Source organism: Salmo salar, chromosome ssa09 (assembly GCF_905237065.1).
Source record: "Salmo salar chromosome ssa09, Ssal_v3.1, whole genome shotgun sequence".
NCBI lineage: Eukaryota > Metazoa > Chordata > Actinopteri > Salmoniformes > Salmonidae > Salmo > Salmo salar.
This window is the reverse complement of record NC_059450.1, coordinates 37,492,109-37,516,194: the sequence shown is the minus strand read 5'-3', so window position 1 is coordinate 37,516,194 and position 24,086 is coordinate 37,492,109. Positions and strand designations below refer to the sequence as shown.

Sequence of the window (24,086 nt, the reverse complement as noted above, 5' to 3'; positions counted from 1 at the left end):
TTTTTTTGTGTACGTGTTGTTTTGGTTCACCTTCTTTGTCCGATTAATAAAAGAAGATGAGTGCACATTTCCCCGCTGCGTCTTGGTCCACTTTACCCTACGACAACCGTGACACCTTAATAGAAAATGACTAAAGTAAAAGTAAAAGTCGCCCAGTAAAATTCTACTTGAGTAAAAGTCTAAAAGTATTTGGTTTAAAATATACTTAAGTATCAAAAGTAAAAGTTTAAATAATTTCAAATTCCTTATATTAAGCAAACCAGATGGCACCATTTTCTTGTTTTGGGAATTTACGGATAGCCAGGGGCACACTCCAACATTCAGACATTATTTAAACTAAGCCTGTGTGTTTAGTGAGTCCTCCAGATCAGAGGCAGTAGATGACCAGGGATGTTCTGTTGATACGTGTGTGAATTGAACCATTTTCCTGTCCTGCTAAGCATTCAAAATGTAATGAGTACTTTTGGGTGTCAGGGAAAATGTATGGATTAAAAAGAGAAATATTTTCTTCAAGAATGTAGTGAATTAAAAGTAGTAAAACATCTAAATAGTAAAGTACTGATACCCCCAAAAACAACTTAAGTATTTTTACTTAAGTACTTTACACCAGTGCATACACCCTAATAGCCTTATCATACCATACACCCTAATACCCTTACCATAACACCCTTACCATACCATTCACCCTGATACTCTTACCATACATACCATACACCAAATTAGCCTTACCATAGCATACACCCTAATACTCTTACCATAGTATACCATACACCCTAATACCCTTACCATACCATACACCCTTATAGCCTGACCATAGCATACATCCTAATAGCCTTACCATAGCATACCATACACCCTAATAGCATTACCATAGCATACACCCTAATACCCTTACCATAGCATACCATACATCATAATACCCTTACAATAGCATACCATACACCCTAATACCCTTAACATGCCATACACCCTAATAGCATTACCATATCATACACCCTAATACCCTTACCATAGCATACACCATTTGTGTTTGCTGGTGGTAGAGAGTGCTGTGCTAAATGGCTCAAATTAAAACATAAAAAATAGAATGCATTGTGTATGCATTCGGTGGTGGTATAGCAAGAAATGCAGGTATGGATATTGGAACACAGCCGGGGTCCAGTTAAATCCCACCCACCAAAGCCAAGATTGTACTCTGTTCAGTACACGCAAGATGGAAGAAAACCCTCACAAACAGAGGTTCAATCTGTCAACACCTAAACCCCCTTTTTCATTTTCAGTTTCAAACCATTTTGCTACAGTATGCCCTAATGAATGTGACCCAGCTCTAACCCCTCCCTGTCATCCCTCTTCAGTCATCATGACCCATCATGCATTGCTCACCATGATGTCACCCTTGCACTCGTACAGGCAGTGCAGAGCCAGCTCCTGATTGGTCCCTCCGCCGTGCAGAGCGCTTGAGCACGCCAGGTTCATGAGGTCATCCACTGAAGAGAGAGAGAGAGGGTGGGGGGGAGGGGGAGAGAGAGGGGGGAGGGAGAGAGAGAGAAAGAGAGATTGTGATTGAGATACTGTAGCATGATCAGCAAATGTTTTCCACTGGGTTCTTCAAATCACTACTGAATGCTTGATTTACTGACTCATTTCTATTGGATAATACCAACCTGGTTAATGACAGTATTATGACAGTATTAATGGTGGGACAGTTAGATGATACTTTTGTTAGTGTATTACCTCTCTCCTGGTCTCCAGGTTTAGCCTCCAGATCGTGGAGAGGAGCCCAGACCAGCTCAGCCTTGGGATGGTCTTGTTGGGCCGCTGAACGCTGCCTCAGCTCTGGTACCTCTGCCTGGTACCTCACACCGATGTTTATACGCCTGAGATGACAGAATGTATAGTTAGTGGTCAGTCGGAGAGACGGGAGACACACAGTCTCTCTGTCCTGCTATAGCATAGCCTCCATTATTACAATTCTAGATCATACTGTTGTGATCGACAGGGAAGGTTTCGCAAGTTAGATCCATTTTCTATTTAAAGAAAAATAATGTGAATAAGTGTTCTTATACAGACATGTAGTTAACTAGTGGAATGTTTACATATCTCGCATTACTCATCTCATATATATATATACTGTATACTGTATCCTACACTATCTATTCTTTACTATCTATTGCATCTTAGTCACTCTGTCACTGCTCATCCATATATTTTATACTTATATATTCTCATCCCATTCCTTTACTAGATTGTGTGTATTAGGTTTTGTTGTGGAACTGTTAGATATTACCTGTTAGATAGTGCTGCACTGTCGGATCTAGAAGCATAAGCATTTCGCTACACTCACAATAACATCTGCTAACCATGTGTATGTGACCAATAACATTTGATTTGAATTGATTTGTTCAGCTGGTTTACAGAAATAAGCCACAGCTAATCATCTAAAAAACGGTCTGCTGCACTGAAGCAACCGGACGGTGATAAAGCGGTAAGTCGACCAGGTTATCCCCAGGATACCCCTCCAATGATAGCTAATGGCAGCTTTGAAACAGTCTGGAACACAGACACTATTCAGCCTTCTCCCTCCCTGTGTACTAATTGCACCCGGCTGCAGCCTGCTAGCTCAGTTCAGGTCCCTTCCCAGAATGAGCTAGCTGGAGTGTGTTCAGCAGGGCACAATGTTGTAGAACGTTCAGATAAAAATATATTAGGCCTCTGTGGTAAAACAAACAAGCATCTGTGGATGTCGAATAAAGAATCACTTCAGCTCTATTCATTTGATTTCTATCAGCAACGTTCACAAAGTTTGCCTCCTAAACTGACCCTGCTGTAAGCTGATCTGGCTCACGACTACATGGACTTTTCCCATAAGAAACAATCGTGTTTGTTTCCCCATTGCAAAACATTTTGCTACATTGTACACTAATCAACAGGCCCCTGCTGTAAGCTGATCTGGCTCAGGGGGTTGAGGTGGGGTGTTTAAGGAGGAAGCAGAGGAGGCTGGCTGCTCTAGACTCAGCTGAAAGCCCTGATTTATCACCACTGGAGGTTACCCCTGCCTGGCCGCCCGGCCGCCCTGACTACTAGCCAGCTGCTACCAGTCAGAGAGAGGAAGAAAGGGAAGACAATCCACAATGCACCCTGTTTCTCTCTCACCAAGCAATCACCACTCCCCCACCTCCCACACACACACACACACACACTCCTCTGTCTTTGTGAATAAAATCAGGACTGTGATACAGGCTAACTGGGTCAGATCCAAAGCACCCAATCTATCCTTTCATAACTAACACAAAAACAGTCCTCCTCTACTGCAGCACATATCAATAGACTCAGCACCATCACTGAGAAAGACACACAGTGTACCATTTGACTAGTTGTTTGGCCTTGGATGAATATCTTCTCTGACTCTAACTTTGATTTAAGAGTACTTTGATTTAAGAGTACTTTGATTTAAGAGTACTTTGATTTAAGAGTACTTTGATTTAAAAGTACTTTGGTTTCACACCACCCTCTCAGGCTCGAATCTTAAACTTGAGATCCATACACGTAACTGATAATGGGATGAAAGGAGTATGGAGGGTGGTGTGTTGTGTGTGCGTGTGTGTGTGTACTCACGGTTCTATGCTGACTGGAGTGGCCTCACCGATCGCTGAGAGCAGTGGTGGGGTTATGTCAACGCTGTCTGAAAAACACAACAACAAAAAAACGTCCGCTAAATGTACTATTCTTATCCCTTTTAACCTTATTACAGCAGAAAATATTTAGTATAGCAGATTTGGAGGAAGTGAGCTTACTTCATGCGTATTCCTCAAGAAACGTTTATATGAGGGAATTAAGTTATGGTCCAACTCACACAGCTACAGTTCATTCTGATGACAGCTTGTTGAAATCCTAATGGCCGGTTTCACGTTCCCAGATTAAGTTTACCCCTGGACTAAAAGGCATGCTCAATAGAGAATCTTAGCTTTATCTGGATCTGGGGAAACCAGTGCTAAGGCATCTGCAAACCCCAGTAGCACTCAGGTAGGCTATGTTTGAACTACAACCCCCAGAAACACCCAGCTAGGTAGAGTATGTTTGGATTACAACCCCAGTAGGACACAGGTTGAGCAGGTTTGGACTAAAACCCCCAAAAGAAACAGGTTAAGTAGGTTTGGACTACAACCCCCAGAAGCACATGGGGGTTTGGACTACAACCCCAGTAGGCCCCAGATAGTGGTACTCACTGGATCGCAGCAGGCTGCGTGTGGCTGATTTGGGCGTGATGGGTGGAGGCAGACCCTGGCTGGAGGCAGACCCTGGCTGGAGGCAGACCCTGGGTGGAGGCAGACCCTGGCTGGATGCAGCAGAGGAGAGGAAGGTAGAAAAGTAGAGACCTGATCCCTCTCTCACCGGGCTGAGGATGGGCGGGGGGGTGTAGGGCGGCATGGTCAGGGGGTTGTCTATTAGCCGGACAGGGGAGCGGAGGTGGCTCTGGTAGGGGGTGATGCAGGAGTAGACAGGAGGGGCGATGAAGGTGCCAGGCTTGGGAGGCGGGATGAAGAGGGGTTCGGGCCGGGGACGGCGTTTGGGCTTCTTGCCGTCGTTGTCGTTCCCTCCCTCGATTCCGCCGTTCTAAAGAAGGAGGTAGAACATCAGTACAAACACAGAAATACATGACTACTACTGTCCACCATGTCCTCCTGTCCACCCTGTCCCCCCTGCCCACCATGTCCACCCTGTCCACTATGTCCACCCTGTCCACTATGTCTCTCTGTCTCCCTGTCCACCATGTTCACCCTGTTCCCCTGTCCACCCTGTTCCCCTGTCCACCCTGTCCACTATGTCTCTCTGACTCCCTGTCCACCATGTTCACCCTGTTCCCCTGTTTCCCTGTCCACCATGTCCACCCTGTTCCCCTGTCCACCCTGTTTCCCTGTCCACCATGTCCCCCTGTTTCCCTGTCCACCATGTCCCCCTGTTTCCCTGTCCACCATGTCCCCCTGTTTCCCTGTCCACCATGTCCCCCTGTCCACCCTGTTCCCCTGTCCACCATGTCCCCCTGTCCACCATGTCCACCCTGTCCACTATGTCTCCCTGTCCACCATGTCCACCCTGTTCCCCTGTCCACACCCTTATACACCAGTTAGTATGAAGCAATGTTTACAGCATGCAGTCTAAGTGAGTTATTCATCTGGTCAGACACTAGAGAGGATACATTCTACATCAGGGGTCTCCAGCAGGTCGATCGCAGCCCACCGATGAGTGGCTCGCCAAGCAATTCTCAAAGTACAAGCAATTTTTTACGTGTTCTACCACAAACTGTCATAAACAAATCTCACAAGTAACAGACATTGCAAGCTCCCAGCTACTATCTAATCAAAGCAACACTGACATTATCCCACCCCTGGTTAGCCACTACTGGCTTAAAAAGCCAAACGTAACACAATATCTGCCAATTAATTTCCAGCAATATTGCCCGTCTGTCTGTCTGGCTGTCTGTCTGTCTGGCTGTCTGTCTGTCTGGCTGTCTGTCTGTCTGGCGCGTGTGTTTGTCTATCACTGTGTGTAGCCAGTTGATGTGATAACTGTCTTGTGGGTCGACAGAAATACTTTCCCCAAAACCTTCTCAATTAAATGTTAACTGTATAGTAGGCTTACCTGGCAGAAGTATACTATGAGGAAGTATATCGTTTGTATATATTATTTATTATTTGCAAACTTTGCCACGAAATGAGCAGCAGCAGTAGAGAACCATCGCTAAACCGGCACATAAAAACGGCACTTTCCTCACTAAAGGGGAATTAAAGGAGAAATGTGCAAATTTGTTAATTTTCTATTTTGTACATTATCCCCCTACACATAACATGTCCAGTACACCCCCACCCTGGTTATTGTACAGTACAGTAGTAGGCTATACCTCCATCTATAGTCTGGATAACCCCTGCTAATCTCCATGACCTGATCTGGGGCAGCAGGGAGGGAGGGGGAGGGGCAGGGTTGGAATGAGGGCAGGGGGGAGAGAGAGACATGAGGGGAAACAGGGGAGAGTGGGCTGCTGGATGATGGGGGGTGCTAGAGCATGGTGGCAGGATATGTAGGATTGTAATAGATGATATGGAAACAGAGGTATGAACCAAGCCCCTACTTATGGTACTAGAGGAGACGTTAGTAAGGTGTGTGTGGGGCGGGCACTAGCACCTACTTGTCCTGAGCTCTCTGACAGAGAGTTCCTGAGAGATCGCCTGCCAGTGACAATGACGGAGGGTTTGCCGTCCATACTGGTCACGTCCTGGAGGGTGAAGGATCTTTGTGGCCGGCCTGTCTCCGGGGTAGAGTGCTCCCCGTCTGGGGAGGACGAGGACGAGGGGGGGTCTGGCCTCCGTACAGGGACTGACACAGGGATGACCAGGGGCATCATGCTCTCATCACGGGGCCGCTTGGCACTGTGGCCCCCTGAATCCCTGTCCATGGTCCCTCGCCCTGGCACTGGTCTCTGGGGGCTCCAGGGCCTGTGGTGCTGTGCCTGACGACGAGACAGACAGAAACACACATCATCAAATACCTGACTGGAGAGGCTACCTGAACAGGCTTCCTTTACAGATCAAATGAGCAAACAAACTACTTACTACTTCATGTGTTGTCGTACTGAAGTGAACCTATAATAGAATTATACTACCAGGAAGGGAAAGCTAGCATAATGCTGTGAATTGACTTTCAATTCCCTAAACAAACATCATACAATTAAGTGAAGATGTTGGAGTATTTCATCAGCTGAAGCCCATAGGAGTGAGTGTGGCAGACACCTATAGGAGTGAGTGATTGCGGCAGACACCTATAGGAGTGAGTGAGTGTGGCAGACACCTATAGGAGTGAGTGAGTGTGGCAGACACCTATAGGAGTGAGTGAGTGTGGCAGACACCTATAGGAGTGAGTGAGTGAGTGTGGCAGACACCTATAGGAGTGAGTGAGTGTGGCAGACACCTATAGGAGTGAGTGAGTGTGGCAGACACCTATAGGAGTGAGTGAGTGTGGCAGACATCTATAGGAGTGAGTGAGTGTGGCAGACACCTATAGGAGTGAGTGAGTGTGACAGACACCTATAGGAATGAGTGAGTGTGGCAGACACCTATAGGAGTGAGTGAGTGCGGCAGACATCTATAGGAGTGAGTGAGTGTGGCAGACACCTATAGGAGTGAGTGAGTGTGGCAGACACCTATAGGAGTGAGTGAGTGTGGCAGACACCTATAGGAGTGAGTGAGTGTGGCAGACATCTATAGGAGTGAGTGAGTGTGGCAGACACCTATAGGAGTGAGTGGGTGTGGCAGACACCTATAGGAGTGAGTGAGTGTGACAGACACCTATAGGAGTGAGTGAGTGTGGCAGACATCTATAGGAGTGAGTGAGTGTGGCAGACACCTATAGGAGTGAGTGAGTGTGGCAGACATCTATAGGAGTGAGTGAGTGTGGCAGACACCTATAGGAGTGAGTGAGTGTGACAGACATCTATAGGAGTGAGTGAGTGTGGCAGACACCAATAGGAGTGAGTGGGTGTGGCAGACACCTATAGGAGTGAGTGAGTGTGACAGACACCTATAGGAGTGAGTGAGTGTGGCAGACACCTATAGGAGTGAGTGAGTGAGTGTGGCAGACACCTATAGGAGTGAGTGAGTGAGTGTGGCAGACACCTATAGGAGTGAGTGAGTGAGTGTGGCAGACACCTATAGGAGTGAGTGAGTGTGACAGACATCTATAGGAATGAGTGAGTGTGGCAGACACCTATAGGAGTGAGTGAGTGTGGCAGACACCTATAGGAGTGAGTGAGTGTGGCAGACACCTATAGGAGTGAGTATGACTTGATGCTGGAGGCCTATACACTGGAAAACTCCAGCCCCAACACCAGGACAGGAGAAAGAGAGGTAACCCCCCCCTTAGGGGTTTCAGCCCTATGATGGAATGAATGGGGGAGGGGGTTCAGCCCTATGATGGAATGAATGGGGGAGGGGGTTCAGCCCTATGATGGAATGAATGGGGGAGGGGGTTCAGCCCTATGATGGAATGAATGGGGGAGGGGTTTCAGCCCTATGATGGAAAGAATGGGGGAGGGGTTTCAGCCCTATGATGGAATGAATGGGGGAGGGGTTTCAGCCCTATGATGGCATGAATGGGGGAGGGGTTTCAGCCCTATGATGGAATGAATGGGGGAGGGGGTTCAGCCCTATGATGGAATGAATGGGGGAGGGGGTTCAGCCCTATGATGGAATGAATGGGGGAGGACGGAGGAGTGCTGAGTGAAACGGGTCCAGTCAGCATTCAGCAGGTTAACCTAGCAGTCCTAGTCTATATTCTATATGGTGAGGCATGAGGCAGACACGAGGGATGCACCGTTTGACGCTAGATGTAACTGCACCGTCATGTAGGGGAAGACCAAGTCTGCATATACCCCTTACCATCCCCACGTTGTAAAATATATAGAGAGTAAAAGCATCGGAGCAGGTTCTACTCTTTATGGTCCTGTTCTGGTGTTTTGTGGTGGAAAACTAAGCTGGTCGAGCGTAACACTTCAACCCTGTTACACGTAGATAGACAAGCTAGAAATGTTTTTACAACAACAAAATTGTGACGCTTGCATTCAATTGCCCCTCCCTGTTGCACATAACACACTTCCATTTCCTGTCACAAGGGGATTCATGGCTGATTTAAGATGAAATCATCAACTGTTACGGCAAACACTGTTACTTTATTTGGCACTTACTATAGTCATTTTTTTTATTATCCTCTTGAGATCCTCTTTTATGAAATTGAACATTTGCTCTTTATGACAGAATATTAAAATGAGGTGAAATCAAACTTTTTTTCAATCAAGTTACACCTCTCAAAAGGCACTGAATTGGTGGAACGACACATAGGGCACTAGGTTGCACTGAGGAGAAAATACCCACGTGGTTTGCATTTCTTGCTGTTTTTTGCACACACAAAATAGGAGTATTGCTTATCATTTTTAGAATTTGCGTTATATCATGAGTAATTGTGCATCCATAACCTATCAATAAAACCCTTTCATGAAGACAGACCGTGCTAAATCATTCAGATCTGCTGTGTTAATATTGGGATGATGATTGCTTATTCTGCTCATTTCAGGCTCGATTGGCCTTGGCAGATGCATTAAGCTTTTTGTTTCTGATCTACTTCTAGATAAGGGAGCCAGGAATCCCTCTGCCATTATACAAAGGTAAACAACAACGAAATGGATTGTTTTAACAACATTCATCAAAGAGGACTGTTATTGCAGCTCCTCAAGCCCAACAGTACTAGCAGAAACAGTTACCAGGGTAGCAGAAACAGTTACCTTGACGATGTGTGGCGGTAGGGACTCCATCTCTGAGGCTTTCTGGGCCAGCGTCTCCAGGTTAACCTCCTGGGAGACCCTCCGTTTCCTGCGTGTGCTCTGGATGACCCCTGTAGGGGCCATCTGGGCAACGTGGACTTCAGGGGCTCCACCTTCAGGGGTTCCACCTGGCTCCTCAGAGGCCCCATTCTGGGCCCCATCAGATGGTATGAGGAAGGGGTTTCCAACTGGTGGTGGTCCACCTTCCTTGGAGAGTCTCCTGGACCTTCGAGGCTGCAGCTGGATATGGGGAGGTTGGAGCTGGGTCTCCGTGGGGGGGAGCTGGGAGTCTGTGTGGGGGGGGATGTTTGGAGGGTCTGGGGACATCTCCTGGAGGTCTGGGGAGGATGCTGCCTGAGCACAGGGCTCTTGGGAGGGCACTAACACGGGTGCCTGGGAGTGAGGGTGTGGGTGGGTAGGTGGGTTCTGGCTGCTGGGGTAGTATTCTAGAACATGTTGGGGTTGTTGTTGTTGCAATTGTTGCTGTATTTGCTGTTGCTGTTGTATTTGTTGTTGCTGTTGTAACTGTTGCTCTTGTTGTATGTGTAGTTGTTGCTGTTGTTGTAGTTGCTGTTGATGCTGAAGCATTTGCTGCTGTTGCATCTTCTGATGTTGTTGTTGCATTTGTTGTTGTTGCTGTAATATTTGTTTCTGTTGCTGTTGTCGTTGTTGTATCTGCTGCTGGAGCTGTGGATGCTGTTGGGTCTGTTGCAGCTGCTGCTGGAGCTGTTGGGTCTGTTGCAGCTGCTGCTGGAGCTGAGGATGCTGTTGGGTCTGTTGCAGCTGCTGCTGGAGCTGTGGATGCTGTTGGGTCTGTTGCAGCTGCTGCTGGAGCTGAGGATGCTGTTGGGTCTGTTGCAGCTGCTGCTGGAGCTGTGGATGCTGTTGGGTCTGTTGCAGCTGCTGCTGGAGCTGTGGATGCTGTTGGGTCTGTTGCAGCTGCTGCTGGAGCTGTGGATGCTGTTGGGTCTGTTGCAGCTGCTGCTGGAGCTGTGGATGCTGTTGGGTCTGTTGCAGCTGCTGCTGGAGCTGTGGATGCTGTTGGGTCTGTGGATGTGGTTGGGGTTTGGGCTGTTGGGCATTGTAGTTCAGATTAGGTAAAGTCCTATTGCCCCCCTGAAACACCTGGTAGTAGCCAGCCGTTAGGTGTTGCTTAGGCTGGCCGAAGGCTAGCTGGAAGGGCTGAAGCACGGAGCTGCTCCCAGGGTTGGATGTGCTGTGCTGCTGGGCATTTAGAGCCCCAGGCTTAAGGGTCTGTGGGAATGCCTGAGTCTGGGACTGCTGTTGCTGTTGGGAAGCCTGATGCTGCTGCTCCCACTCTAGGCTGCGAGGCTTGGCCACGTCTCTAACATCTCTGTAGGCCTCTCCTCCAGCAGGCAGAGGGTTCGGGTTAACCACCTCCTGCTGCTGGGGAGGCTGCTTCTCTGCAGCCCTACTAGGAGGCTGTGGCTGCAGGGGTGGAGGCCCCTCACGGATCTGCTGCTTGGCAAAGGCAGTCTGGGTCTGGGACCGTGAGTCACTGACGTTGACGCCCCCTAGGTACGGAGCAAAGTTCTGCCCCCAGTTTGTGACACCCTGTGTCCAGTTCCCAGTCCCAGTTCTCTGTTGAGGCTGTGGTTGAGCTGCTGGGTCCTGGTGTGCCCACTTCATGGGTACAGTCTGTTGGTAATGTCCCCGACTCTGGTCTCCTTTCTCTGGACTGAAGATCACTGAGTTGAGGTACATACCAGTATGTGGAGCCTCTGGGTTGGAGGTTGTGGAGGTGACGGTGCCTGCAGCCTTACTCTGGCCAGGACCAGGATCTGAGGCTGGGGCACCAAGGTCGTAGTAAGAACCTTGTGGATTCTGCTGAGAAGACGTCTCCTTCATCGCCACTCCTTGGTCGTTGAAAAAAGAGATGCGTTTGCCTGTTCTCTTACTGTTGGGTAAACTCATGGCTGGCATGAATAATGGGGCGAGGTGGGGGGACTATGGGGTACTAGGTGCATAACAGTCCCCCAACCACACAGACCACCAATCAACGTATGTCCCAAAGTGGTCCTCTTCCACTGGCCTTATCTGAAGATAAAGGGAATAGAAAGTTCACAGCACACACCCTGGGAGAGGGGGTTGCATATTTTAACGGAAATCACCAAACCACATATGCAACCAAAAGCCAAGGAGTTGGATTGAACGTAGACAAAACCCAATCCTCTCCTTCTCCCCTTGAACTCCTCTTCCTGCCTTATTGAGAGGTTGCCGTTGCTGATAGAGATATCTGGATGTCCACTGGCTCGTTCATTCATGGGAGACACCCTGTGAAGAGACCAGAGGGGTCATGTTACAGGACAGTCCAGAGAGGTCCCAATAGGGTTCCTAATGGACCTATTGTTAAAGCTGCCTGCAGCCATGTAAAAACCCTTTCCAACACAATGGAGTACCAGTGAAAGGTAACGGGTTGGGTGGGAAAGAAAGAAAGATAGGAATGAAAGTGTGTGTGTGTGTGTGTGTGTGTGTGTGTGTGTGTTGAAAGTGTGCCTGCCTGGCTCCATGCATGCAGTGTGTCCTTACCCCTGTCATGTGAGCTGAGCTAGTAATGACACAGCCTAGCGCACACACGCACACACACACACACACACACACACACACACACACACACACACACACACACACACACACACACACACACACACACACACACACAGAGTCACACACAGTCACACACACGCACATAGTCGCCCAGTCACACGCACAGTCACACACACACAAACACTGAAGCTGGACTCCCTTGCAGAAGAAATGTTGTTATAAAGGTTAAATACTTCCTGATCACATGGTAACTAACTGGTTGCAACAGTCAAATGGCCGCTTCAAGCCACCATCACTTTACATTAGGTTCTGAGTGACACAGCAGGAGATAGGAGGATGCACTACAGCCATCACACACACAGACACACAAACGCACACACATACACACACAGACCCTGGCCGAGACCCCACTCTCCTAGGGTGTCTCAGGGCGAGTTGGGATACGCAAAAAATACACATTTCCAATTCACACATGCGTATTAATACACACTTGTACATGTGTGAAATAGGGCAAATATAAGCAACCGTGTATTATTATTACACCCACCACACGGTATGAGAATGAGTGCGATTTTACCAATATTCACCGTTGTGGCCCGTTTGCTAATTTCTACTGTCATATTCCCTGTAGCTCAGTTGGTAGAGCATGGTGTTTGCAACACCAGGGTTGTGGGTTTGATTCCCACGGGGGGCCAGCACAGAGAAAAAAAAAAAAAAAAAACATGTATGAAATGTATGTATTCACTACTGTAAGTCGCTCTGGATAAGAGCGTCTGCTAAATGACTCAAATGCAAATGTAAATGTATATTAAAGCTTCCTCTTGAATTTAATTGACTTGCTGTAACAAGGGCTTTATAAATAAACTTTATTGATTGGTTGACTTGTCTGTCTGGGTAGGCACAGCACAGTGAGAGCTGCTCTCCTTTCTGACGAATGAATACACCAAAAAGAGATTCTGAGGCTAAATGTTACTTGTTTGTGCCCCAAATTGCACCCTATTCCATATGGGTCCTGGTCTAAAGCAGTGCACTATTTAGGGAATGTTGTGCCATTTGGGATGAATCCTACTTTGTCTTTTTGCACTGGGGCTCTGACTCAATGGTCTCTGAGTCATTCAGGACAAAGTGGGAACCTGTCACCTCTTGACCTTGTTCCTGCTTCCTCAAAAGGGTAACCTGTCACCCCTTGACCTTGTTCCTGCTTCCTCAAAAGGGGAACCTGTCACCCCTTGACCTTGTTCCTGCTTCCTCAAAAGGGGAACCTGTCACCCCTTGACCTTGTTCCTGCTTCCTCAAAAGGGGAACCTGTCACCCCTTGATCTTGTTCCTGCTTCCTCAAAAGGGGAACCTGTCACCCCTTGACTTTTTCCTGCTTCCTCAAAAGGGGAACCTGTCACCCCTTGATCTTGTTCCTGCTTCCTCAAAAGGGGAACCTGTCACCCCTTGACCTTGTTCCTGCTTCCTCAAAAGGGGAACCTGTCACCCCTTGACCTTGTTCCTGCTTCCTCAAAAGGGGAACCTGTCACCCCTTGACCTTGTTCCTGCTTCCTCAAAAGGGGAACCTGTCACCCCTTGACTTGTTCCTGCTTCCTCAAAAGGGGTAACTGTCACCCCTTGACTTGTTCCTGCTTCCTCAAAAGGGGAACCTGTCACCCCTTGACCTTGTTCCTGCTTCCTCAAAAGGGGAACCTGTCACCCCTTGACCTTGTTCCTGCTTCCTCAAAAGGGGAACATGTCACCCCTTGACCTTGTTCCTACTTCCTCAAAAGGGGAACATGTCACCCCTTTAGAGGTCGACCGATTAATCGGTTTGGCCGATTAATTAGGGCCGATTTCAATGTTTCATAACAATCGGTAATCGGTATTTTTGGCCACCGATTTGCCGATTATTTTTATTTTTTTACACCTTTATTTAACTAGGCAAGTCAGATTAAGAACACATTCTTATTTTCAATGATGGCAAAGGAACGGGGGTTAGCTGCCTTGTTCAGGGGGGATTCGGGGATTTGTTTTTGCAACCTTCCGGTTACTAGTCCAACGCTCTAGCCACCTGCCTTACATTGCACTCCACGAGGAGCCTGCATGGCAGGCTGACTACCTGTTATGCGAGGGCAGCAAGAAGCCAAGGTAAGTTGCTAGCTAGCATTAAACTTATCTTATAAAAACGATCAATCTTAACATAATCACTAGTTAACTACACATGGTTGATGATATTACTAGTTTATCTAACGTGTCCTGCATTGCATATAATCGATGCGGTGCCTGTTAATTTCTCATCGAATCACAGCCTACTTCGCCAAACACGTGATGATTTAACAAGCGCATTTGCGAAAAAAGCACTGTCGTTGCACCAATGTACCTAACCATAAACATCAATGCCTTTCTTTAAAATCAATACTTAAGTATATATTTTTAAAACTGCATATTTAGTTAATATTGCCTGCTAACATGAATTTGTGTCACTTCTCTAGCGTTCCGTGCAAGCAGTCAGGGTAAATATAGCAGTTTGGGCCGCCTGTGTCACACCCTGACCTGAGAGAGTTGTTTTTCTCTGTTTGGTTAGGTCAGGGTGTGACATGGGGTGGGCATTCTATGTGTTGTATGTCTATGTTATTTTTTCTTTATTGGCCGAGTATGGTTTCCAATCAGAGGCAGCTGTCATTCGTTGTCTCTGATTGGGAATCATACTTAGGCAGCCTTTTCCCATCCTGTGTTTGTGGGTTATTATTATTTCTGTGTGTGTACGCCAGAGTTGCGTTACATTTCTTGCTGTTTACCTGTTTATTGTTTTGGTTCGGTTTTCTTCAAATAAAGATGTGGAATTACCGGCACGCTGCGCCTTGGCTCATATATGACAGGGAATTTGAAGATAGAGAACGTGACAACCTGGCTCATTGCGGACTGTGTGAAGTCCATTTATTCCTAACAAAGGCCGTAATTAATTTGCCAGAATTGTACAGAATTATGACATAACATTGAAGGTTGTGCAATGTAACAGGAATATTTAGACTTAGGGATGCCACCCGTTAGATAAAATACGGAATGGTTCCGTATTTCACTGAAATAATAAACGTTTTGTTTTTGAAATTATAGTTTCCGGATTCTACCATATTAATGACCAAAGGCTCGTATTTCTGTGTGTTATTATGTTATAATTAAGTCTATGATTTGATATTTGATAGAGCAGTCTGGCTGAGCGATGGTAGGCAGCAGCAGGCTCGTAAGCATTCATTCAAACAGCACCTTTGTGCGTTTTGCCAGCAGCTCTTCGCAATTCTTCAAGCATTGCGCTGTTTATGACTTCAAGCCTATCAACTCCCAAGATTAGGCTGGTGTAACCGATGTGAAATGGCTAGCTAGTTAGCGGGTGCGCGCTAATAGCGTTTCAAACGTCACTCGCTCTGAGACTTGGAGTAGTTGTTCCCCTTGCTCTACATGGGTAACGCTGCTTCGAGGGTGGCTGTTGTCGATGTGTTCCTGGTTCGAGTCCAGGTAAGAGCGAGGAGAGGGACGGAAGCTATACTGTTACACTGGCAATACTAAAGTGCCTATAAGAACATCCAATAGTCAAAGGTATATGAAATACAAATCGTATAAAGAGAAATAGTCCTATAATTCCTATAATAACTACAACCTAAAACTTCTTACCTGGGAATATTGAAGACTCATGTTAAAAGGAACCACCAGCTTTCATATGTTCTCATGTTCTGAGCAAGGAACCTAAGCGTTAGCTTTTTTACATGGCACATATTGCACTTTTACTTTCTTCTCCAACACTTTGTTTTTGCATTATTTAAACTAAATTGAACATGTTTCATCATTTATTTGAGGCTAAATTGATAGTATTTATGTATTATATTAAGTTAAAATAAGTGTTCATTCAGTATTGTGTAATTGTCATTATTACAAATAAATAAATATAAAAGAAATCGGCCGATTAATTGGTACCGGCTTTTTTTTGGGTTCTTCAATAATCGGTATCGGCGTTGAACAAAATCATAATCGGTCGACCTCTACACCCCTTGACCTTGTTCCTGCTTCCTCAAAAGGGGAACATGTCACCCCTTGACCCTGTTCCTGCATGTTCAATAGGAAAAGGCAAGAGACGGGACAATGAGAGAACAAACAAGACTCACAGTGACCTTGAGAATAACATTAAAAAGCACATTGATTGTTGTCCAAATCTTTCTGGGCATCACTTCCATTGCCATGACAACACGTTATGATAATCCCAATCTGGATACACAGAGATACAGAACCCCTCTGCAATTGAAATATTTTACAGCTGGCACTGATAGCATGTACTACAATCTCCAATTGAACTGTATGGCCTAGGCAGCAACCATCTAGTAAACACACACACACCTTAAAGCTAGAGTCCTTAATTGAAACAATAACAATTTTGTTTTGGTAAAAAGCCAAAGGATGGGCCTGGAGAAATCTAACCACTCTCAAATTCTCGACAGAGCTATGGATGCAAGGACAGACCATCCACGATATCAAAATTATCATTTTAACCATGTTTTGAGGCTATACAGTGTCTGTTAACATTTACTTTATTTAGAAATATTGTATTTGGGAGGGAGACACTCATGTTTTTTAATACTATACCTCTTGACACATTGAAGAGAATAGTCATGGCCTCTAAAACGTCAAGCTGCATTCTGGACCCTATTCCAACTAAACTACTGAAAGAGCTGCTTCCTGTGCTTGGCCCTCCTATGTTGAACATAATAAACGTCTCCCTATCCACCGGATGTGGACAAAACTCACTAAAAGTGGCAGTAATAAAGCCTCTCTTCAAAAAGCCCAACCTTGACCCAGAAAATATATTGAATCTCCCATTCCTCTTAAAAAAAATCGAAAAAGCTGTTACGCAGCAACTCACTGCCTTCCTGAAGACAAACAATGTATATGAAATGCTTCAGTCTGGTTTTAGACCCCATCATAGCACTGAGACTGCACTGGTGAAGGTGGTAAATTACCTTTTAAAGGCTCTGCATCTGTCCTCATGCTCCTAGACCTTAGTGCAGCTTTTGATACCACATTCTCCTGGAGAGATTGGAAACCCAAATTGGTCTACACGGACAAGTTCTGGCCTGGTTTAGATCTTATCTGTCGGAAAGACATCAGTTTGTCTCTGTGGATCGTTTGTCCTCTGACAAATCAACTGTAAATGTTGGTGTTCCTCAAGGATCCGTTTTAGGACCACTATTGTTTTCACTAAATATTTTACCTCTTGGTGATGTCATTCAAAAATATAAATGTTAACTTTCACTGCTATGCGGACGATACACAGCTGGTGAAGCCCCAAAATTGCCCTCCCTGGAAGCCTGTGTTTCAGAAGTAAGGAAGTGGATGGCGGCAATTTTTTTAAACTTTTAAACTCTGACAAAACAGAGATGCCAGTTCCAGGTCCAAAAAAACAAAGAGATCTTCTATTGGATCTGAAAATTAATCTTGATGGTTGTACAGTCGTCTCAAATAAAATTGTGAAGGACCTCGGCGTTACTTTGGACCCTAATCTCTCTTTTGGCGAAGATATCAAGACTGTTTCAAGGACAGCTTTTTCCATCTACAAAACATTGCAAAAATCAGAAACTTTCTGTCCAAAAATGATGCAGAAAAATGTATCCATGCTTTTGTCACTTAGACTACTGCAATGCTCTACTTGCCGGCTACCCAGATAAAGCACTAAATAAACTTCAGTTAGTGCTAAACACGGCTGCTAGAATCTTTACTAGAACCAACAAATGTGATCATATTACTTCAGTGCTAGCCTCTCTACACTGGCTTCCTGTTAAGGCTAGGGCTGATTTCAAGGTTTTACTGCTAACCTACAAAGCATTACATGGGCTTGCTCCTACTTATCTTTACAATTTGGTCCTGTCGTACATACCTACACGTATACTACAGTCACAAGATGCAGGCCTCCTTATTGTCCCTAGAATTTCTAAGCAAACAGCTGGAGGCAGGGCCTTCTCCTATAGAGCTCAATTTTTATGGAATGGTCTTCCTATCCATGTGAGACGCAGACTCGGTCTCAACCTTTAAGTCTTTATTGAAGACTCATCTCTTCAGTAGGCCCTATGATTGAGTGTAGTCTGGCCCAGGGGTGTGACGGTGAACGGAATGGCACTGGAGCGACGAACCGCCGTTGCTGTCTCTGCCTGGCCCGTTCCCCTCTCTCCTCTGGGATTCTCTGCCTCTAACCCTATTACGGGAGCTGAGTCACTGGCTTACTGGTGCTCTTCCATCCCATCCCTAGGAGGGGTGCGTCACTTGAGTGGGTTGAGTCACTGACGTGATCTTCCTGTCTGGGTTAGCACCGCCCTCGGGTTCGTGCCGTAGGGGAGATCTTCGTGGGCTATACACGTCTCAGGGTAGTAAGTTGATGGTTTGAAGATATCCCTCTAGTGGTGTGCGGGCTGTGCTTTGGCAAAGTGGGTGTGGTTATATCCTGCCTGTTTGGCCCTGTCCGGGGGTGTTGTCGGGCGGGGCCACAGTGTCTCCCAACCCCTCCTGTCTCAGCCTCCAGTATTTATGCTGCAATAGTTTGTGTCGGGGGGCTAGGGCCAGTCTGTTATATCTGGAGTATTTCTCCTGTCTTATCCGGTGTCCTGTGTGAATTTAAGTATGCTCCTGCTAATTCTCTCTCTTTCTCTCTCTCTGTCTCTCGGAGGACCTGAGTCCTAGGACCATGCCTCAGGACTACGGCCTGATGACTCCTTGCTGTCCCCAGTCCACCAGGTTGTGCTGCTGCTCCAGTTTCAACTGTTCTGCCTGTGGCTATGGGACCCTAACCCGTTCACCGGACGTGCTACCTTCTACCGCACTTGCTGTCTCTAACTCTGAATGATCAGCTATGAAACGCCAACTGACATTTACTCCTGAGCTGCTGACCTGTTGCACCCTTTACAGCCACATCTTGGCCATGTACTGTTATAATCTCCACCCGGCACAGCCAGAAGAGGACTGGCCACCCCTCAGAGCCTGGTTCCTCTCAAGGTTTCTTCCTAGGTTCCTGCCTTTCTAGGGAGTTTTTCATAGCCACCGTTCTTCTACATCTGCATTGCTTGCTGTTTGGGGTTTTTAGGCTAGGTTTCTGTATAGCACTTTGTGACATCAGCTGATGTAAATAGGGCTTTATAAATACATTTGATTTAATATTTCAAAATATATAATATTTTGGGCTGATGAGGTAGGACAGTTGAACTAAGCTCATAAGTCATATTTTTCCATAATCAATGGTCAGGCCTATATATACTTAATTTCTAAGTCCAAAAATGGATGTAGCAACTTTCAAATAGACAGCTGCATCAGTTCATATCCTGCACTGGGGCAACATTGTAACTTGACTGTCTGACCGACCACACTTCACAGTAAGGTAGTGCTGAGTTATTAGCCGAAATGTATGTTATGTTTTTGTTTTTAAACAACTAACTGAGTGACATCAGTTCATTCAATTGTTTTTTTTCTTCTGTGAGTTCAATGCGCACATTGCACATTTTCTCTAGATATAAATCAGATCAAGCCTGAACTGTGCAATGTAGTAGGGAGTTGTAGTTTACAACAGCTCATTATTCTAAATAGTTTAGCACAGAGAACATGGTCATTTACTACAATGACCCTAATCCATTGCGCACCTACTTATCCCTCTCGTGCATTTTTTCTATCTGTTTTACGTTGCAGGCAGAAAAATGCATGAGAGGGATAGAGAGAAGTTGCTTCACGAGGTATCTTTAATTGAAAATACATGATGTAAGTGATCGATAGTTGTTATTCAGCAGTCATAAAAGATTGCCTTATTCATTTTGAAGAACTACTCAAATAGTGATAATTTTTGTATTATTAAAACGGAAACGAGTTCAAAAAGCACTAATCACTCAGCACCATGGTGAGGACCTGACACCCTGGTGCACTGGCGAGGATAATTATACCATGTTATATTATAGCATGTTCTTAATTAGGAACATTTATGTAGATGCTCTTCCAATATAGGCTATAAAAAACAATGTGGATGCATCACCGTGTTTATGAAGAAATACCTATGATCAATTTCAGGGAATTGGAGAAAGGTGTGAGCACCCTATGTCAAGAACGTGCAAGATGCATTGCCTTGGCCTATTTTGCTGAACAACAGAAATCAGATGGAGTGTGTTTTGCAGTGTTGCTTTTCAAGAAGGGTTTATACAATATGAAACATGTGAACAGTAACACGATGTCCACCTAACCTTTCTGTAGGCTATCGAGTGTAGGCTAGTAGGATAATGACACAGTAACAACCCCCGGTAGGTTTTAACCAATGTAACGCCGTTAATATATAGCCTAGGTTTGGACCTCAACCGTAATTACCTAATCCCTAAGCGTTTCTTAATTTAAACAGCGAATACGCACCGCGGTGAAAGCGAACCCACAGTCGTTGTATTTGACATGGGGGAGTGAGAAGAATTGCCCACAGACATCAAAAAAAGGAAAAGAAAAAACATGTTGCGTCCTACATCGGAACAACCCTTGCTGGACCCCCCACCTCTGCACCGCGTCCCCACCGCCAGCCAGCTCAGCGCTATTTACGAGAAGGCAGTCCTTTGTTGCAGAACACGGATTATCCAGTCACTAATTCCATGGCACGTTGCAACAAAGTGAAGCAACAATGTAACCTATATAGGCTATACAAGCACGAGCTTCAAAATAAAAGAAAGATAGGATATAGTCCACGCGCAGCGGATCTAGAACTGCTCAACATGTCAATATGGTTAATAGCCTACGTCATATGAACGGTAATATCTTTCTTTTCTAAAGAAACACTCTATATTAACCAATAAACACACACAAAGATGTCTAAACAGCTGATAAGTTGGTTTAATATGCATAAAGGCTTTGTTTACAACAACCATTCACTTGCATGCTTCTCATATTCTCACCAACAAGCCCAGATATATAAATCCCAGTTCCTATCCGATCACTCACTGTGCTTGCCATGTTTCTGCGGTGACCACCAGTGCAGCAACTGTCCCCGGGTCCACGCGCCCCACAGTGTGCAATCGAACGGAGATATGACTGCATGCATCTCTAGCGTTGAGTCATTCTATGCTGACCTCACTATTATTTTTCAAGTCAAAGAATGAGGTAGATCGATGTCATTAAAACAAACGTGCTATCCGGTCCAAAATGGAGCAACGATCTGCAGAAATATGGACAATGTCGCACAAGAAGTGTTGCACATTATTGCGTTACTATTGCACAAATAGCCTACATGTACACAACACATCCGTGGTCTTATGCGGCCTTGTTTCTCCCGCTGTAGAACGCTCTCTCAATCGAATAACACATTCTTTCGGCTCATCCTTGTGATCCTCTCCACTCTGCTCGCCACACCCACTTCCACGACCATATATGGTTTTCCTCTGGCATGAGGGGCGATGTAATTTACGCGTCAAAAGTACCACGCAGATCCATGCAGTGAAATACCGCATATCAATGTGTCACTGATACATTTAAAAGGTGCAATAGGGGGAAACCGCGGCGCCATTTCCTGGTTCCTAAAATTCAAATAGTTCGCCTAATTTAATTTTGTGACAAAACAAGCAGTCACTGTGTTGAGTAGCTTTGTAACATCTAAACCTCCATGAAATATATTTCCCATAACCAAAAGTACTGTTTTTCAGCTGTTTGAAGCTGGTGTAGTTGTAATATTACAAATGTCAGAGGCCCTTGAATAGTTTTAAAGTTCCAGTGGAGTCAAAAACCAGATTTTCCTATATGTCCACACTATGAGTTTGGAATGATGCAGTGAAATTGTGAAATTGATGATAATGCCCTTTAGTGTAAGAGCTGTTTGAAAAGACCACCTGAAATTTCAATAGACCAATAAGAATGATTGTTCCAAACCTCTCTGCCAATAACAGCACATTTTCAGTTTTCCCCTCCCCACTCAGTTCTCTCACAGACAGTCCTAGCAAAATTCTTGCTTGAGAAATTGCCCTTAGCTAAGAAGTATTTTTGTTTCTTTATGACCATTTTAGTTGACAACAATCACAGTAAGGTCCTTAATCTTTACCCAGAAATGATTTGATATTGAGATAAAAACAGCTGCATTGGACCTTTAAGATAGGGAGAATAGACCTCTCTCTACACCGGTCCGCAATAGAATTGCTCTTCATGGCACTATTACAACAGTATTACAATATTATTACACTGTCACGAACATTGCATTTACATTTTGGTCATTTAGCAGCAGACACTCTTATCCAGAGCAACTTAGTCAGTGAGTGGCAGAGCAAATAGCATGTGTCTGCTGGCAGAAAGGAGATACTGCCAGCCCCACTCTGTCAGACTATACTCTGCTCTCTCTGCTGTACCTTAAAATAACGTTGCAAAGCTTGGAAACATTCACACATGCTATTCACTGCATAAGGAATATGCCAACCAAGCTTTGTGAGACTGAGTGAGATGTGAGATTGTGTGTGTTTTATTAGGCCTGTAGTTTTGTATCTAGGTGATGTCCATATAACATGAACTCTTTCAGTCTTCCATTGGGAGAAAGGCCTAAATGACATTTACAATCTACCTTCTAAAGAGAAAGTGTTTGGCACAGGTCATATCCATTAGCCTATCCAAATAATATATGAATCCATTGACTTAGTTATAATTGTCTGTCACAGCAACTGGCATTAAACTGGTAATGAATGGTTAATAAATCTAAAACTACAGTCTATAGTAAAAAAATCCACTTCACTCTTCAATGCAGGACCTGTGCAGGACACGTGCAGGACATATTTCCACTTTCTGGCTTCATCATACAATTGATGATAGCCTGCAATAGACCAGGAAGACGAATTGTCAGAAGGCCTGCAACTGTTTTATTCCAAATTATCTTTAATAATTGTATACCGATTATTAAGCGCGACTCGTGATCTATTGTACCGGGGATACACAATGTAACTTTCGATCGTGACGTGGAACTCTACCCCCCACTGCAGGGACCAGGGGGGCTGCACCGGAGATAGACTATCGTGCAGCAATTGTAAGTCTGCCTCCACCCTTGGCATCCGAGCTATCGAACGACGCGATTCTGTCTCTAGTCTAAACTATACTACTGCACAGAAATTCTAGATCAATATGCAGGGTTTCCATGGAGATGAATTGAGATGTGTTTTTAAATGCAGCCATTGTAGATTAAATATGCTACAGGGAGGGGACAATTAATGATGCATATCGGACCCATATCCTGAATCCTATATTGATCCCTTTCTTTCACCGTAGAGAAGTTTAAATACATTGACAAGTTGTCACATTACCATTGACAAGTTTTGACATTAATACACACGAATAAATGCAATTTCTACTTTAACCTACCTTGTAGCTGGTAGGCTACAATGCTCTGCTCGGCATTTTCTCTCAGTATCTTCTGAAACAGAAAACTTTTTTTCTGCTTTTCGGAGCGTCACTTCCTAGTTCCTACTCTTGCGGCTGAAATCATTGCATGGTGGTTGTGAATGCATAGCGTATGCTTTATTAGGAGTTGTTGCAATGAAACTCAACTAGTCACATCTCTTAATTCATTGTTGTAGAAGTATTGCGACACTCGACAGAGTAAACATTTATGAGAGCCATACAGAGTACACAGATATCATATTGGGTGAGGGCACATACCATTTTTAATACGTAGCCTACAAAACTACTCTGGCCTACTCCCTACTGTAGGTGGCGCATTTGCTTAATCACAAAGAGAGGACAACAAAGTGTCAACCACCACCACCAATCCATCCTATCGCAGCATAAACACAAGGATGAAAACAACGTTTACTTCAGCTATTTTGACGAGAGAAGATTCTGTATGTGCAAAGAGTGAGCTGCTAAACTTCCGACCTGGTATGTGTAGCCTTCTCCCAAGCTAATGATGTAAGGTATGACCGCAGATAGAACAATGAGCAAAAACGTTTGGTCTGGCTGCGACCCGTGTCCAGGAAAACCAAGCCCCCTCGTTGTCGCCACAGCAGGTTAGGATCATTAACGCAGGTTAGGATAACTAACGTAGCAGGTAGAGATACTATGCTTCTCTGAGTCATGGCTGAACAAGGACATGGATAATATAAACCTAGGTGTTTTTCTATGCATCGGCAGGACAACTGCAGAGCCCGGTAAGATC

General features: G+C 45.2%; 1 protein-coding gene across 2 annotated transcripts in view; it reads right to left on the bottom strand.

Moving 5' to 3' along the window:
• LOC106611281 (mitotic deacetylase-associated SANT domain protein) overlaps window positions 1-23,432 on the bottom strand; it is a 36,807-nt gene extending 13,375 nt beyond the window's left edge. The window contains exons 1-7 of one of the 2 annotated variants that reach the window (XM_014211326.2): window positions 23,294-23,432; window positions 9,329-11,662; window positions 6,185-6,505; window positions 4,227-4,614; window positions 3,616-3,682; window positions 1,735-1,877; window positions 1,384-1,487 (exon numbers count right to left, since the gene is read on the bottom strand). In XM_014211326.2, coding sequence (XP_014066801.2) covers window positions 1,384-1,487; window positions 1,735-1,877; window positions 3,616-3,682; window positions 4,227-4,614; window positions 6,185-6,505; window positions 9,329-11,311 — 3,006 coding nt within the window. In that variant the 5' untranslated portion in view covers window positions 11,312-11,662; window positions 23,294-23,432. Of the gene's footprint in view, window positions 1-1,383; window positions 1,488-1,734; window positions 1,878-3,615; window positions 3,683-4,226; window positions 4,615-6,184; window positions 6,506-9,328; window positions 11,663-20,905; window positions 21,366-23,293 lie in introns of those variants that run through there. The other variant, XM_014211325.2, reaches the window with a different exon arrangement.
• Window positions 23,433-24,086: the final 654 nt, after the last annotated feature.